This window comes from Callithrix jacchus, chromosome 9 (genome assembly GCF_049354715.1).
Source record: "Callithrix jacchus isolate 240 chromosome 9, calJac240_pri, whole genome shotgun sequence".
Taxonomy (NCBI): domain Eukaryota; kingdom Metazoa; phylum Chordata; class Mammalia; order Primates; family Cebidae; genus Callithrix; species Callithrix jacchus.
The window spans coordinates 2,493,659-2,511,286 of record NC_133510.1 but is presented as its reverse complement, the minus strand read 5'-3'; the positions used below and the strand labels follow the sequence as shown (position 1 = coordinate 2,511,286).

At 46.8% G+C, this 17,628-nt stretch overlaps 1 protein-coding gene and 1 long non-coding RNA gene across 2 annotated transcripts; one reads left to right on the top strand and one right to left on the bottom strand.

Moving 5' to 3' along the window:
• Positions 1-144: 144 nt before the first annotated feature.
• On the bottom strand, positions 145-2,398 carry CCDC184 (coiled-coil domain containing 184). Its single transcript, XM_009003228.4, has one exon. It carries the CDS (start codon positions 1,921-1,923, stop codon positions 1,339-1,341), a length of 585 nt encoding a protein of 194 aa, XP_009001476.2. The 5' UTR covers positions 1,924-2,398; the 3' UTR covers positions 145-1,338.
• A 73-nt stretch (positions 2,399-2,471) lies between these two features.
• LOC144577827 (uncharacterized) lies at positions 2,472-13,881 on the top strand. The gene is made up of 3 exons (XR_013522443.1): positions 2,472-2,749; positions 3,295-3,394; positions 13,700-13,881. It is a non-coding gene; the product is annotated as an uncharacterized LOC144577827 (long non-coding RNA).
• The last annotated feature ends 3,747 nt before the right edge of the window (positions 13,882-17,628 follow it).

Genomic DNA, 17,628 nt, shown 5'->3' with positions numbered 1-17,628 from the left:
AGCAGGTAGGGTTGGCAATGCCTGTCCCAACCAGAGCAGACAGTCAACTCCTTCAATTGGAGGCAAAGAGAGAGGAGGGAAGGCATGGTCCCTGCAGTTCCCACTAAGCCCCACCCTGATATTCCCCTAGTACTAGTCAGCAAGAAGGGGAGATGACGCCTTTTTTATTAAGATTAATACCAAGGAAAGCATTGAGAAGGAATACACAAAGGAGGGGAGGGCACACAGTCACCACTTGAGGAGATGGGAGGGTCGCACATCAGTAAAGGAACCTCAGGACAGCCACATGCACCATGCCCTGGTTGGGGGAAGAGGGAGGGGAAAGCGCCATGATAGCTTGGAGCTCACAGAAGGGTCTGAAGCCCCCTGAACCTAACACCAGAGCCACAAGCCCTGCCCCTCAGGGCTCACACACTACTACACAAGTGGACACACAGAACACACACAAGACATTATGGAGGCAACACCGAGAGGCAGCGGGCGGGGACATATTGACAGAAAAAGGAACTGAAGTTAAGCAGATGTAGCCAGGAGAGACAGTTTATGGCTGCGGCCCCAAGAGTCCCTCAAACGTCCCCTAAATCTGGGCTGCTGCTGAGCACCCCTGAGTCTCTGCCTGTGAACCGGGCTCTTTGTTCTCTCTGCCCCAGTGAGTGGAAAAGCTACCCCAGATGAAGTCAGTGACAAGGCAGGATCCGCTCTGCATGCAGAATCCTAGAGGTTGAGCTATTATGTCTTCATGCACATTCACAGCCAGCTCCTCCCAGCCCAGGGGCCCTTGGAACCCCATTCACCAGGATTCCCAGGGCTGCGGTTCCCTCCTCAGGCTTCCTTTACCAATCAGCAGCCGCAGAGGTCCGTGAAGGGGAGAGGCTTCTGCAGAGCACTGAATATCTTGGATTTCGGCAGAAGGGTAAATTTCCTGTTGCCAGAACAGAATACCCCCAAGTCCTTAATTTCTAGGTAAATCGTTAGAGATTATTTGCCGTGGTCCTAGATAAGTCCTTTTTCAGAATAGAAAAAGCAGAAATTTATTTACACAATTCAGGGGTCGTCCTGTTGTCTGGGGAGGGGGAAAGGACAGGACAGGGGACGGATGGGAGTCCAGAGGTGGGCGCGTCCTCTCCCGGAACCTCACCTTTCCGCAGTTTGCTGTAATCTGCTTAGCTGGGCAGAAAGAATTATTCATGCTCCCCAAGTCCTTCGCCCTACAAATCCTTCCTCGAGGGAGCCTCTCTCTGCCTGACCCACAAGAGCAGCTGTCCAAGCGAAGCGTGCCGCACCGCGCCGTTCGGTCCCCAAGGCCAGCCCGGGAAGGTGGTGCCCCGCGGAGTCCCCTCACAGGGACGCCTCGCCCTCCAGTTGCAGCAGGGTAATGTCGGGCAGGTCGAGGGGCTCCACGAGTGGCCCGTCCCCCTCAAGGAGACCAGCACAGGGGCTCTCGGGGCGCTCACAGTGACTGGTGGGTGTGGCGGGACTGGGCATCTCCTTCTCTTCTTCGTCGTCCTCCTCGTCCTCGGGGTCGCCGCCCAGCAAGCCGCTGTCCCCGATCCCCGGCGACGGAGTGCCCGGCTCTCGGGGGTCGCTCCGGAAGCTCCCGCTGCCGCCGACCACGCCCAGGCCGCCCTGGCGGGGCGCCGTGGTCATGATCTGGCACATGGAGACGATGGCTCGCTGGTTGGCGCACACGTCGTCCGAGAGCACCTGGATGTGCGAGGCCTGCTCGTCCAGGGCGCCCCTCATGGCCCTCACGTCCTCAAACAGGGCCTGCAGCTGGGCTTTCAGGTGCTCCATCAGCTCCTTCATGCCGCCGTTGTACTCCCCGGAGATCACGTCCCCCACGGCCGGCACGGCGGACACCTCCAGGGGCGCTGGCATGTCGCCGCCGTCCTTGGTCCTGATCTCCAGCAGACCGTCCTCCATGGAGTGGCAGAAGCGGTGGCGGCGGCTCCGGGTCGCGTCCTGCCCGGCCTCGGGGTGGGGGTGGGGGGGGAGAGGTCCCGGGAGGGGCGGGGAGGAGCCGAGGGAAGCGGAGGCCCCCGAGACGGGCGGGGAGCCCACGTGAGAGCCGAGTCCCGGGCAGAGGGCGCGGGCGGGATCGCGGGAGGCCGAGGAGAGGCGGCGGGGCGAGGGGCCCGGAGAGGGTCCCGGAGCCGGCGTCTCTTGGGCTCGCCCCGGGACGAGAGCGCCCTGCCCCGCCCGGCCTCCCGGATCGCCGCCGTCAGCGCCGCCCTCTGGACGCCACGAGCAGAGCGCCCGCCGGCTCCGTGGGTCACAGACGCGCTCGCCGAGGGGCCCGGGGCGAGGCTGAGGCCAGCGGCGCGTCGGGCTCGGGACTCCCCCAGGCACCAACGGGCAGTGCCCGGAGTGTGGCGGCAGCAGCTGGGGCGGGTCACCCGGAGGCGCCGCGGATGCTCCTGGTTTCCAAGGCGACGCACGGCACGTACGTGACGTCTGTCTCCATGGTAACCAGGAAGTGGAGAGGAAAGGGAGCCGGCCGGAGGCTGCAGTGGGCTCTGGAGCCCGCACGAGGGGTGGGGGAGGCGGAGGGGGCGCTGCAGAGGCTTCGGCCCAGGCCGGGAGGAGCGGGCGCCTGCAGGGTTTAGTGGGAAGCGTGAGAGAGCCGTTCGCTGCAGACACCTCCGCGTCCCGGAGAGATCGGCCCTCCCCTAACGGAGGGCGAGGCCCAGCGCGACTGCCCTGAAGGATTTTTGCAGCCCTCAGTCCTTTCCCAGAGGACGGCGCTAAAGTAGGGTCCTGCCTCCCTGTCCTGCAGCGGTGCTCAGGAGGGCGGAGGGGCAGCGAGGCTGATGCCGGCCGTCCCAGAGTTGGGCTGGGCGTGCTGGCGCTCCGGAGCCGGCCCCACCAGGCCTGGCGGTGCAGAGGCAGGAGGAGGGCACTACGGAGCTTTCCGCAGTAAATCAGCCCTGTCTCTACAGAAAGCCTGTCTCTACCGGAGCCGGGGAAGGACGGGACTCCCTTCTTTGTGGGACCCTGCTGCCCCCACCCAAGTCCCCGGGAGTCTGCCCGGATGGGGAGGCCAAGTCCTTAAGTTTGGAGAATGAAAGCTCCGTAAGGGCGAGATTTTCGTCCCCGCTGCTCCCTCCATCACGGAATCCCCAGCTCCTAAAATAGTGCCTGGCACCTAGTATATAGATGCTTAATATAGTGATTGAATGAAAACTTTACCAAAAACCACCAAGTCCCCTGCTGTCATCCAGAACTCTCCAAGCCAATCGTAGTGGGTTTTAGGAGACCCGAATTCAGTTTCGTTTCCGCCACTTATTCATTCAGAGACCTTAGCCACATCATTCGCCTCATCTGTTAGGGAATTGGACTGGATAATCTGCAATCTCATTTCTAATTCTGAATAACACTCTGCAGCATCTCACAGGTGAGAAGGTAAACAGACCGCTGGCCGTTGTGTGGAGGGGATGAATGGAGGGACTGCGTGTTAGAGTAATTCCCGCTCTCTCTTTCAGTGCCCAAGTTCAGACCTACACTGAGTGTCCCCAACCTTTGTGACAACCCCTTTCCCTATTTAAGGGGTGGAGCAGGAAGGGCGGAGGAAGAAGAAAAATGGTCTTTAATATATGTAGATGATACCAGATTGAGAAGGAATGGGCACCTGGGCGGAGCACACCAGTTAATAATGATCCTAGGAAATTAGGGAAGACAAGTGATCAGAAACCAGAAATGAAATTCGCAAGAATGAATCTGGGGAAGAGAAACAAACTGTATCACTTCAAGATAGAGAAGAACTAGGTAGAGGTGAGTGTTTTGTAAATTGGCGATTCGGCAACAGCAAATGTGTTACCTTGGGTTTTCCCTGGTTATGTGCTTGGTGATGAAGATGAAGCTGGCCCAGGGAAACTTTAATGACACTAGAGGACTGTTTGGCCTATACCAATCTTCTTGCTATTAAAATAGAAACAAGTTGGGAATATCCTAAATGACCAGCAGCAGAATGTTTAAATAATCTAAGGCAAAATTGCTGTTGTAATGAAGTATTGTGCAGCCACTAGAAATTTGATTTCCCAAAACGAATATATGAGCACATCTTAAAAACATAGTATTGCACTTTCTAAAACTAATGATTCAACCCTATTTGCTTGCTCATTTCTCCCTTCCTTCAACAGACTTCCAGCACTCTCACCTTGGCTAGGACTCTTACCTCTGCTATGTACCCCACACGTGGTAATAGCACCTTAGGTTACTCCTGAAACTCTGGCTCAGGAGAGGACAGAAATGCTCTTCCTTGGTTTCCATAAGCCGAGCTGAAGTGGGCTTACGGGAACCAGGGAAAAAAAGAGACTTTATTAAAAACTGTAGGAAAACTAGAAATAGAGACAGGACACATGAAATAGCTGAGCTTACACAGCATAAGTTTCTGATTATACTACAGCAAGCATGTTCTCAGGGCTTATGGGTTCAACCCTGCTTTCATCCTTCCCAGGAGAACTGCAATAGCCAGAAAAGACCGGCATAGCTTTCAGGCTTTCTTTCTGGTTCTGTTACTTTACATCTCTTGACAAGCACTTCACATGGAAGATTTCATCTTGCTGTTCGCCCTTCACATATATCCCTGCCTTCTACCTACAAAGAGTGGCTCTGTCATAGTGAGGGACCTCTCATCTTTGGCATCCCATAAGCTTACATTAAGCATAGTCCCCATACAGGAGGAGCTGTGGCATGTCATCATACAAGGCCTTTTGCCATTATCGTTGAGAATACCATGTATGTCAGTGCTTTCAGCATAAGATTACATCCTGCCGGCCAGAGGTGCTGGCCATGAAGTCCACTGAGAGTACGACGGGTCTGAGCCCAGAGGGAGGGGAAATTATCGGAGAGAGACCCTGGGAAACACAGGCAGAGGATCAAGTAGTGTGGCTGATCCAGTCACATTCCAGGTCAAACATTTGAAAGCCAAGGGCAGGTGGGAATTGGGGGAGTGGACCAGTAGCAGGATTTGAAAATACAGGAAGGTGAATGGGTGCAGTGGCTCATGCCTATAATCCCAGCACCATGGGAGGCTGAGGTGGGTGATCACTTGAGGTCAGAAGTTTGAGACCGGCCTGGTTAACATGGTGAAAGCCTGTCTCTACCAAAAACAAAATTAGCTGGGCACGGCAGTGGGCTCCTGTAGTCCCAGCTACTCCAGAGGCTGAGGCAGGAGAATCGCTCAAACCCAGGAGGCAGAGGTTGCAGTGAGCTGAGATCGTGCCACTGCAGTCCAGGCTGAGTGACAGAGCGAGAGTCTGTCTCGAAAAAAAAAAAAGGAAGGAGACATTGGTGCATCTGACAGAAAACCAGATCATTTCAGGAACTCTGTGTGAAAATGAGACAAGGTAGGAATGTCTAGTCTCAGGAAAATAAGAACAGACACAGAACTTCGGTCTGCTGGCTGGTCACAGGGCTGGGCCTTCTGGATGCCCAGCAGTTAGTTGCCTGTATCCATTTCCAGGCAAAAGGGGGCCAGATGTGTACCCCAGCCATCCTGTTAGGATATTTAGAGGAACTGCCACATAGGAAGGGAATATAACCCCCTGCCTACCTTCTGCTTCATGGCTCTCTGTTATCCTCTTGGAATCACCTTAGCTGTTGTTCCTTCATCCTTCTCTCATCAACTTGTGGGGAGAGACTTCCATGCTGCCTACGTTTAGGTTTCCATCAGGCACACCTAGTTTCAAACATCGTATTCTTACTAAAATTGGGATTCAGAAGAGGCCCTGACATTTTCCTCTGTCTGGCGTTCAGTATATCTCTAGTTTCTATTTTATACGGCTGCTGTATATGTTGCACTATAAATGCAATCAAGCTGGCTAGATTCAGGTCTAGAGCAATGATCTAAAACAAGATACAGCTGAATGCTGTACTTAGGCCCCAAATCCCAGACAATATCCCCCAAATAGAACTTTTATGAAGCTGAGCTGCTTTGTGGCCCATCGCAGCACAGTATCACATTCAAAAGAAACACATCCGACAGCCAAAAGAATTAAAAAGCAATTTAGATTTTTATTACAGTCTCTGGGCAAACTCTAAAGGGGTTTACACTCTTGGTGCACAGCAAAACATTTGAAACTTCTCCTCCTTCTCTATTTGTTCCACACATTACGGCATAGCTGATGCCGCAGGTCTCTCTCCTTTCTCCCCAAACACCCTCAAACTTTCAAGCCTAGCCCTTGCTTTCTCACTCCTCCACTCTCTTCAGTTCTTGGGTGTATTATTTTTCTTTCCTGCAAGAAAAAGCTTCTTGTCCTCATGTTAATCAGGCCAAGCTTGTTTTAGCTCCTTTGATTCTGTCCCTCCCTCCCCCAATCTGCATGAGTACTGGGAACCCCAGCTATCAATTACAGGGGTCTTCTCAGAGGATAAAACAGATGGAGAGGCTGAGAATATTCGCATTGCTGTGGGTTTTGTCTGTCACATAGACCAGTTTTTCTCAGCACCAGAGAGTAGTTTACCTGGCCTTACAGCCAACCTGCTTTGTTCCTCTCCCCCACATTTGCACAGAGAAGTGGACATGGTGGTTTGCAAAGATCCCGAGCCCTTATGCGCCTCTGACTGGAGAGGGGAGCCAACTGTCCACACCCTCAAGTTTATTTAGCATCACAGAGATGGCCCTGTGGTGAGCCACCTACCCACCCCTCGTGTAAGGCCTGAACTACACTTCCAGGTGCTTGCTCTGTGACCTCAAACTATTTTTAGGAGTCTTTAAGGCCACCCCTAACCCCTTATTTCTCTTCCATATTAACTTTACTCAGAGCAAGAATTCTTGGGGAACTTCCAACTTCTCATGCAATATGAGTCTCCACTGACAAGCCCCCATTCCAATGAAACCTGTTTTGCCAGTGTCACCCCATCTGCCCTCTCTGCCCTGCCCGCCGCAGCAGCTTCCCGTAGATCAACACTTGCAGAGGCTTTTGCCCCCACCAGTGCATATTCAAACACGTATTCAATGTCACGGTGATGTCAAGTCTCTGGGTAACTGGCCATGGACACAGAAGCATTCGGAACTCTGGAACCACCGTGATCCCTGGTACATGGCCTCAAGCACCTTCCATCATCCCCATAAATTATTTTGCCCCCAGAAAGTTGTCATTTTTGCAAAAGCTGGTTTGGCCTCCAGTTAGGCATTGATGGTGCTGCACCACCTGAAAAGAACAATTTCTAGTTCAGTGGGGCAATTTCGTTTGAGCGGTTGGCTCTCCCAGAGTATCAGTCCAATCTGAAGGAAATCATGACCAAACATCTACGGTAGGATAGGGACTATGGTACGGTATGTGCGCCGCGAACCTCTCTTCCATGAAAGGTACTTTTAGGAGTTTAATGCCCTTCGTAGCTGGCTTATGCAAACTTCCAGGACCTCCCTTGTCTGTCATATCTTGAGGAAACTTGTGCTATTCTATCCTACAGAATTCTAGAAAACGTTGTAGGTCCCACTATTACTAATACATCTAGTTATACCGTGTCCATCCCTCTCAGACGCCTCCCAAATAGCCTCTAAAGTGATTTCTACCACGTTCTCAAGGGCCAACAAAGCACTGTCTGTTACAGTTTAGCAGCCGCGGTGACGGCGCATTCTGTTTCTATTGCACAGACACAAATGGAGACTGTATTAGTCTTTGTGATGGTACCATGACCAGGAGCCCCAGCTGTAATCCGTGTCTTCAAAGTACTGTAGAAGTGCTAGATCTTAGGCAAAAGCGAGGAGAAGGGCCCTTTCCCCCACTTTTCCACTTAGCCCCAGAGGCCCCCATTTTCAGAAGTCTTGCATGAAAATAGCTCCATCTTCTGTGGTCAACGATGCTCACGGTTCATAGGCACAAAGCCTGCGCTTCTGTTTGTTTTAAGGCGCCGGGTTCACCTTCCCTGGAACTCTAACCCTTTTGTTTTGCTTTATTCTCCATACCAGTTATCAGTATCTGTTATTCTGTATTTTTGCTTATTTGTTTTATGTATTATTATTTATCTTTCACTCCCAACTAGGGTGTAAGATCCATTACGGTGGGGGGGGGGGGGTTGTTTTGTCCACTGCCATATCTCTAGCACTAAAATAGTGCCTGGCACATGGTAGATGCCCAGTAGATATGTGTTGAGTAGATGAATGAACGAAGTCTGAATCCATACTAGAAAAACAACTCCCTTAAGGACATGTAGTCTGCAGAGCTCCAACTCTACCTTTCTTCAGGGACATTTTAGCTTCTTCACTTTCAGCCATCTACTTTGGTGATCTGTGACTTGTGGTCACACTATTAAGTGGCCTTTCTTGAACAAAGGAATACATACTTCACAGACACCTGGAAGTCTCCGTTTCTTACAAAATAGAAAAGTGCTTGCAGGTTTGAAGCAAGAGCTGTCACCTACCAACCCGTGTGACCTCCCTGGGCATATTCCACCACTATCCCCATCAAAGTCTCAAAGATACCAGGGCCAAGTTTCGTGAGAACTCAGGGCCTCTGCTCCCCTCAGCATTATCTGGGAATGGGATAATGTCAAGCCTGGGTCTTCATACTGCATGTTAAGGAGAACTCCTGATTTATATTCTTATTCTGCTGGAGACAGCCTCCAAAAAATTACCCGCTTCTGGTTATAAGACTAGTAGCTAATTGAGAAAGGGACATTATGAACATAAAGATTACTATGCTTTAAAGCTAGTGCACCCCTTCTCTGCATGTTCCTAAGCTGGTAGACTATGGTTATTTAGGGTCGTGTTAGCACAGTTATATGTTTTACTGTAATAAAACTGAGTCCTTTTTGTCCCTTGCTGCCTCCTTTCCTTGCTTCTGTTCTAAAACCAAATCAAACAAAAACTCCCACATTGATCAAATATCTAACAAAAGATATATATAAAGATCAGCCTTCCCAGGATAGTAAAACAAAATTAAAACCAAACAGCAAACATGGATCAGAAAAACAATGTTCCGGAAATTGAGGTTAGTCTCTCAATAACCTAAGTGAGACATTTTCAGTGAGGTCTTGTTATTCTCCACTATGTTGTCTGGGCCTCCAAGACCCAGAAGGAAGCAGTACGTGAGGTTTACTGGTCATTGCCGGGATTAAATGAATTAGACTGGGACTAGATTCTCCTCAGAGGATAACCCTGAGTCACATATCCAATCTCCCATTCACCCCAGTTCATCCATCGCCATGTCGCCCATTGGCTTCCAGCTGCTTCTTACACTATTAAAAACCAGTGCCCCCTTACCAAAGGCATTAGTAGCTTTTGCTGCTCATTAGAACAATGAGTATCATCCAAGACACCTCCAGGAGTGTTAGATGATAAACTGCTCCCATTATTCACATGGACGTCACTAATGTTTCAATTGCAGGAAGGGCTTTGGGACATAAGCTTCTGGGCTTCATACTGGTGGACTTAAATTATTGTGTTGGGGATATTCTCTTTCTAGAAAGGAGTGATTGTGGAGAAAGGTTCTAAGAGTTAGAGACAATGTAATTTGAAACTTATTGTTGTAATTTGAGATCTAAGACCTAATGTAAGAAAGCAAATACTCAACAGATAGGGGAGAAGGAAAAGCTAGAAAGAGCTTCTCAGAGGATTTTTAACTCTGAGACAAACTAGCGTTATTCTACTTCCACTGTGGTCACGATGCAGGAGGAGGCATTTAGGTTCGATTTCTTACAGAACTTGAGAGCGATGGATGGTGAGAGAGGAAGGAGCCTGCCTATCTCCTCTCCAGGAAGCCTTGAAAACCAGGAGAAAGTCTTACTTGTCTGAGTTTAGCTTGGGAAGAAACAAATGTATATATCCCTGAGACCAGCTCTGCGCTATTTCAGCAACTCTACCACCCACATTTTAACTCCAAACCAAAAGTCGAATGAGTCCTAAAATAATTCCGTGTTTTTCGTAATAGGAAGTTTACCAGTCTCTTAATACTCACAGATTCCTCTCTAATCCATTTCCTTCTCCCTATTTCTTCAAGCAGTGCCTTACTCAGGCCCTTGCAGTCTCCTGCGTGGGAGACTATTCCTCTGCTACATGTGGACAGAGGCTAGCAGATTGGGCAGCAGCTCTAGGATTTACGGTATACACCTTTAACACATCATAGTCTGCTTTCAAATCATGTACAAATCTTTTAACAATTTACTTCCAGTTTCTCCCCTATGTTTTTGTTGTTTTTATCATACATGTCTCTTCTACATGTGCTAAAACCCAACACCATTTTCTTTATTTCTACTTTTTTTTTTTTTTGAAACAGAATCTCACTGTCGCCCAGGCTGGAGTGTAGTGGTGCAATCTCGGCTCACCGTGACCTCCACCTCCCAAGTTCAAGCAATTCTCTGCCTCAACCTCCAAGTAGCTGGGATAACAGGCGCCCGCCACCACGCCCAGCTAATTTTTGTATTTTCAGTAGAGACGAGGTTTCACCATGTTGGCCAGGCTGGTCTTGAACTCCTGACCTCAGCTGATCCACCCGCCTCAGCCTTCCAAAGTGCTGAGATTATAGGCATGAACAACAGCCCCCAGCCTATTATTTCTACTTAAATAGTCTTTTATTTTTTCAAGAGACTAAAAAGTGAGAGGTTGGGTGCAGTGGCTCACATCTGTAATCCCAGAACTTTGGGAGGCCAAGGTGGGAGAATCACTGAAGCCCAGGAGTTCAAGACCAGCCTGAGTACATGGTGAAACCCCGTTCCTACAAAAAAATTACAAAAATCAGCCAGGCATGGTGGCACACACCTGTAGTGCCAGCTACGCAGGAGGCTGAGAGAGGAGGATTGTTTGAGCCTGGGAGGTCGAGGCCATGATTGCACTATTGCTGTACACCAGCCTGGGTGACAGATCAAGGCTCTGTTTTTAAAAATAAATAAATAGGCTGGGCGCAGTGACTCACGCCTGTAATCCCAGCACTTTAGGAGGCCGAGGCAGGCGGATCACCTGAGGTCAGGAGTTTGAGACCAGCCTGACCAACATGGAGAAACTCCACATCTACTAAAAATACAAAATTAGCCAGGTGTGGCGGCGCATGCCTGTAATTCCAGCTACTTGGGAGTCTGAGGCAGGAGAATCGCTTGAACCCAGGAGGCAGAGGTTGCTGTGAGCTGAGAGCAAGATCGCACCATTGCACTCCAGCCTGGCCAACAAGAGTGAAACTCCATCTCAAAAAATAATGATAATAAAGTAAATAGTGAGAAAATGCTTTTAACCATTTTACCTGTGTTTATCACTTCTCACACCCTTTATCTTTTTAACCATTTTACCTATGTTTATCACTTCTCACACCCTTTATCTTTTTTTTGTCATTTTCCTTTTTCCTGAAGAGCTTTCTTTAGCATTCCACCTTTCTTGGTCTAAAAAAAGGCTTTATTTCACCGTTATTTTTGAAAGATATTTTTGCAAAGTAGAAAAAGTTCTGACTCAATCTTGTCTTTCTCTTACATGGCTTTTTATGAGAAATCTGCTGGCATTTTTTTTTTTTATTCCTCTACATCGGCCAACAGCACGTAGGTAGGGTGTGTGATGTTCCCTTCCCTGTGTCCATGTGTTCTCATTGTTCAGGACCCACTTATGAGTAAGAACATGTAGTGTCTGGTTTTCTGTTCTTGTGTCAGTTTGCTGAGAATGATGGTTTCCAGTTTTATCCATGTCCCCGCAAAAGACACGAACTAATCCTTTTTTATGGCTGCATAGTATTCTATGGTGCATATGTGCCACATTTTCTTTATCCAGTCTATCATTGGTGGTCATTTGGGTTGGTTCCAAGTCTTTGCTATTGTAAACAGTGCCACAATGAACATACATGTGCATGTGTCCCTAAATAGAATGATTTATAATCTTTTGGGTATATACCCAGTAATGGGGTTGCTGGGTCAAATGGTCTTAACACTACCTTCCTTCTGCCCTTACACCAGAAATCACTGTGAAATTTCATGATTGGCTTGAAGTGAAGTAAATAAATGTTGAATAGTCTTTATTGATTCTAAGTTTTGAGACATAGGAATGTTTTGCCCACTATTCCCAGGGGTGCATGGGTAGATTGCACAGAAAATGCATGTTTTCTTCTAGAACTTGCAGGGTTTCCATGTAGTTAAGGTTAGCTAACCAGGCCATGTGGAGTTTTTTTTGGTGAGCAGTATAAGCTATGGATCCAATGTTACCTTTTCCACATGGTCTCCAGTTGTCTCAACAGTATGTATTTCTAAAGTCCATTTTTTACATTGTTTTATAATGTCTAACATATATTAAATTTTTATATATACTTGGACTGATGCCTAGACTTTCTCCTGTGTTCCATTAGTGTGTCTGTCTATATACACCAATTCTATACCAGTTTGACTCCGAAGGCTTTGTAATACCTTAAATGTCTGATAAGACGGGCCCTTCCTCACTGCTCTTCCTTTCAGGACTTTCTTGGATATTCTTCTTTATTTCTTCCATATGAACTTAAGAATCAGTTTGTGTAACTAAAAAGGTGAAACACAATAACCCTGACCTTTTTATTGGAATCGTGTTAAGTTTACAAATTCACTAAGAGTGTCTTTTATTTGTTCAGATCTATTTTGTGTCTTTGAGGATATTATGTCAATAGTTTTCCTCAGAGGCTTTACATATTTCTTTTTACCTTTACATACAGGAGTTGTGTCATTATGGTTGCTATTACCAATTGGCTCTTGATTGCATATTATTTTCTAACTGGTCCTTCCTTATATCTTATGTATGAAGCCTGCTGACTTCTGAATATTGCTTTCATATTCTGCTATCATATAGATTCATCTTTTTGTTTGTGTCGTTTTTTCATTGATTAACTTTTATTATCCAGATATACCTATATTATCAATAGTTTTCTCACATCCAATAGATTTCTTTATTTTTGAGACGGAGTTTCGCTCTTGTTACCCAGGCTGGAGTGCAATGGCGTGACCTCGGCTCACCGCAACCTCCGCCTCCTGGGTTCAGGCAATTCTCCTGCCTCAGCCTCCTGAGTAGCTGGGATTACAGGCACGCGCCACCACACCCAGCTAGTTTTTTGTATTTTTAGTAGAGACGGGGTTTCACCATGTTGACCAGGATGGTCTCGATCCCTTGACCTCGTGATCCACCCTCCTCGGCTTCCCAAAGTGCTGCGATTACAGGCTTGAGCCACCACGCCCGGCCCACATGTAATAGATTTCTTCTGTAAAAATGCACTGACAAATGCTTCCAACATCACATTAAATGTTGTATTAATGGTGGGTATCTTGTCTTGTTTCAGGCATTAACATGAATGCCTGCAGTGTTTTCCTGTGAAAAACAGTAAGATGATGATAAACGAGATGCCTTATGATTCTAAGAAAATTTTCTTCCATTCCTCTTTTGTAACTTTCTTTTATAGAAAATGCAACTTTGATTTTTCAAATGCGTTGTCAGCACCTATGAAGATGATGACAGGACTTCCCTTATTCGCTCTAATAGTACAAGTTATATTAATGAATTTCCTAACATTGGACCATCTTTATATTCTCAAAACGGTTTCTACTTAGTCATGACATACTGTGCTGTCTGGTTCAATTTGCTAGTATTTTCTTTAGCATTTCAACCTATAATGTTCATAAATGATATTGGTTTGTAATTATCTCTTTTGTATAATCTTTATCAGATTTTGGTTTCAATGTTATATTTGTGTCATTAAGTTTTTGAACGGGGATAAGAGGTCTTCAAAGAATATCATTTTTAACCATCTTGGATACTGTTGGCCAGGCTCGTCTCGAACTCCTGACTTCAAATGATCCACGCACCTTGGCCTCCCGAAGTGGTGGGATTACAGATGTGAGCCACGGTGCCCAGCCTAGGAGTCATTCTTGACCACAGTACCCCTCATCTCCAGCTTGTAACCAATCACCAAGTTCCATCAATTCTAACATTAAAATATTTCAAATTCACCCACTTCTCTCTCCTTTTCTATCGCCACCATTCAAATCCAAGCCTGCTTTGTTTTTTGTCCAGATCCCTAAGGATGCTTTCTTTTTCTTTTTTTTTTTTTTTAGACAGAGTCTTGCTCTGTCGCCCAGTCTGGAATGCAGTGAAGTGATTTCGGCCCACTGCAACCTCTGCCTCTTAGGTTCAAGTCATTCTTCTGCCTCAGCCTTGCCAGTAGTTGGGATTAGAGGCACCCACCACCATGCCCAGCTAATTTTTTTGTATTTTTTAGTACAGGTGGGGTTTCACCATATTGGTCAGGCTGGTCTTGAACTCCTGACCTCAGGTGATCCACTCACCTCAGCCTCCCAAAGTGCTGGCATTACAGGTGTGAGCCACCGTGCCTGGCTGTTTTTATCTATTTTAATCCTTGCCATGGCTCCACTATAATCCATTCTTCTTCAAAAAGTCAAAGTGGTCCTTTAAAAACACACATGGGGTCATGTCACTTGAATAAAACCTGTTGATAGCTTCTTGTTCTTTTGGGATACAGTTCAGAATCCTTAACCTGTTACCCAGGACCCCACCTGTTCTGAAGCCTCCCTACCTTTCCAGCTGCTTGTCATTTTCTCATTCTTGCCTCTTCCTTGTCTTCTAGCTTCCTAAGCTCTTTCCTCCACAGGGTCTTTGAGTACCTTGGCCTTGCTCCATTGGCTGGGAGGTCTCCTCCCCATACCTGCTCCACACCTTTGACCTGGTTATTTCCACCCATCCTCCAGGTCAGTGCTCAGGAAGCTTTTCTCGACCTCCCAGCCTGAATTAGTCCTCTAGTGAATAGTCCTGTCACCCTCTCTACTATATATCTTAGTTTATTTGAGAGGTACAGCAGAAGTCCCATAAACTGGGTGGCTTGTAATCAACAGAGATTTATTTCTCACAGCTCTGGAGGCTGGAAAGTCCGAGAAATCCCAGATGTGGGTGTCTGGTGAGGACCCATTTGCTCATAGATAGCACCTTCTCACCGTGTCCTCATGTGGTGGGAGGGGCAAAGTTCCCTCTTTTAGAAGGGCACTAGTCTCATCACAAGGGCTATGTCCCTATGACTTAATCACCTCCTGAAGGCCCTACCCCCTAACACCTTCACCTCGCGGGGGTTAGGATTTCAACGTATGAATTTTAAGATGACATAAGTCTTCAGCCCATTGCACTTTTGCTTTATAGAAGTCGTCACTATCGTGACTATTTAGGCATTCAGGTGCCTGTCTAATATTTGTTTCTCATGTGGAACTATAATCTTCCTGGTGATCGGGGCCATATTCCTCTTGATCTCAGCTGGCTGGATCTTCAGTGTCTACGATAACAAACAGCACAGTGACGGAATTTAATAAATCTTTGTTGAATGAATAAATGAATGAATCGTCAACCAATTAATCTTATAATCAAAGACTCAGTGAATGAACTAAGAGCGAATCATTCAACTTTGCGCAAGAAGCATGAAAGAGCAGATGCTCTACTTCCCCTCCAGGGGGAGACACACTCCTGTTAGAAGCAGCTTAGGCCCAGGTGAGCAGAAAATTCTGACACTGACTGTGATTTGCTTCTCGAATAGATTCAAAGAGCCAGACCTTTTCTCCTTTTCCTTTCTTTTCTCTTTTTCTTGCACGTAGGACTCTCCAGGTTAGTCTGGTCCACCCAATTGCACCAAGCAAGTGGTCCTTCCTGTGTAATTCCCCTACCCTGGACGATGTTAACTCTTGCCAGTTTGTCCACTTCAGTCTTGGTTTGTAGGTAATTTAGATATAAACCCTACGTTCCTGGAAAAATAGTACCGTGTGCATATGATTTCAGAACTGTCATTAACATTGTTATTTTTTTTTATTTTTATTTTTTTTGAGACGGAGTTTCACTCTTGTTACCCAGGCTGGAGTGCAGTGGTGCGATCTCGGCTCACCGCAACCTCCGCCTCCTGGGTTCAGGCAATTCTCCTGCCTCAGCCTCCTGAGTAGCTGGGATTACAGGCACGCGCCACCGTGCCCAGCTAGTTTTTTGTATTTTTAGTAGAGGCGGGGTTTCACCATGTTGACCAGGGTGGTCTCGATCTCTTGACCTTGTGATCCGCCCGCCTCGGCCTCCCAAAGTGCTGGGATTACAGGCGTGAGCCACCGCACCAGGCCTTGTTATTTGTATTTTTACTGTAAATTTTTTTTTCCAAAATCCTTCAGGCAATTTTTCTCTATGAAGACTGAAAATATTTTGTAATTACTCTGATAGTCGAAAATATTGGTAGACTATATGGCCAAAAATAAAATATTGATTAAAAGCTAATTTTTTAAAATAGATAATTAACAAAATTTCCCAAGCCTTGGGGAAAGTTAAAAGGAAAAAAAAGAAAACAGTAGAATTTGTCCATTGAGCACACGTCTGCCTCTGAGCGGCTTCTGAAAGAAGTCCTTGCTTAGTCCCAACGGCAGGTCTTGTGAGAGCATGCCTGCTGCACATTAATACTGTTCTTTTCTCTGCTGAATTGCCGTCTCTAGTACGAGGTTTAAGCATATGAGAGGTTTCATGAGACTCTCTGAACGTTCTTTTGCTTTGCTTGAGTTCCAAAGCTTCCTTTTCAATTTTTCTGTGTCAGGGACTAGTACAAAGAGGTGCTCCACTGTTCCTATTTTGGGGACATCTGTTCACTTTAGTTCAATTCCGTTTGTATTTATTAAATACCTCTTGTGTGTTTAGAACTGTACGATGACAAAAGAGATGAGTGTAAGAAATCTAAATCTCTGCTCTTTTAAAGGTGCTTACAATGTGACTGGGAAGACGAGATATTTGGTAATCTCCTTGAACAAATATAAAATAATACAAAGATGACGTGTCAACATTTATGTAGTTTACAAAACCAATTTTCACAAACGTGGTCTAGATTTATGAAATTAACTTTTGGAGTAGGTGTTAATATTGTCATCCCATTGTACAGATCAGTAAACTGAGACTCAGGTAAAGTATTACTTTAGTAAGTAATTTTTCTTTTACTTATAAAAGTACTTACTTTTGGCCAGGCCCAGTGGCTCACACCTGTAATCCCAGCACTTTGGGAGGCCGAGGCGGGGGGGATCATCTGAGGTTGGGAGTTTGAGACCAGCCTGACCAATATGGAGAAACCCCGTCTCTACTAAAAATACAAAAAAATTAGCTGGGTGTGGTAGCTCATGCCTGGAATTCCAACTACTTGGGAGCCTGAGGCAGGAGAATCGCTTGAACCCCAGGAGGTGGAGGTTGCGGTGAGCCAAGATCACGCCACTGCCCTCCAGCCTGGGTGACAAGAGTGAGACTTGTCTCAAAAAGCACTTACTTTTACAAGCAAAGTAACTAGAGTTACTAACAGAACTGGAACCTTGGTCTTTATGAAGTTTACATAATATTACGTTATTTCTAAATATGAGGAATGTGCTAACAAATCCGAAGTAAAATATTCCATTTATGGAAGAAAGCTATTTTTCCCAACTAGCCAACTAGTCTGACACTGGGATCTTGTTTTTTTTACCCTATTTTGTAAACATTGACTGATTCCGTCTTTCCTTCACTCTTCGAGTATCTCAGCCTCCCTTTCGGTTTGTTTCTTTTTCCTTGGTGATGGGAGAACTTATCTAAAACGGGTTCCTTCTTTCTACTTAACTTGCTTTTTTCTAGGAAGGGTATCAGGGAAAGCTTGCCATCAACATCAGCCAGGCAGCCCCTGATGGAGAAGGGTGAGTTCTTTGAGACAGTGGGGT

Bases quoted from the DNA above. Each gene is read 5' to 3' on its own strand.
- CCDC184 (XM_009003228.4), bottom strand. From the start codon at position 1,923: ATGGAGGACGGTCTGCTGGAGATCAGGACCAAGGACGGCGGCGACATG.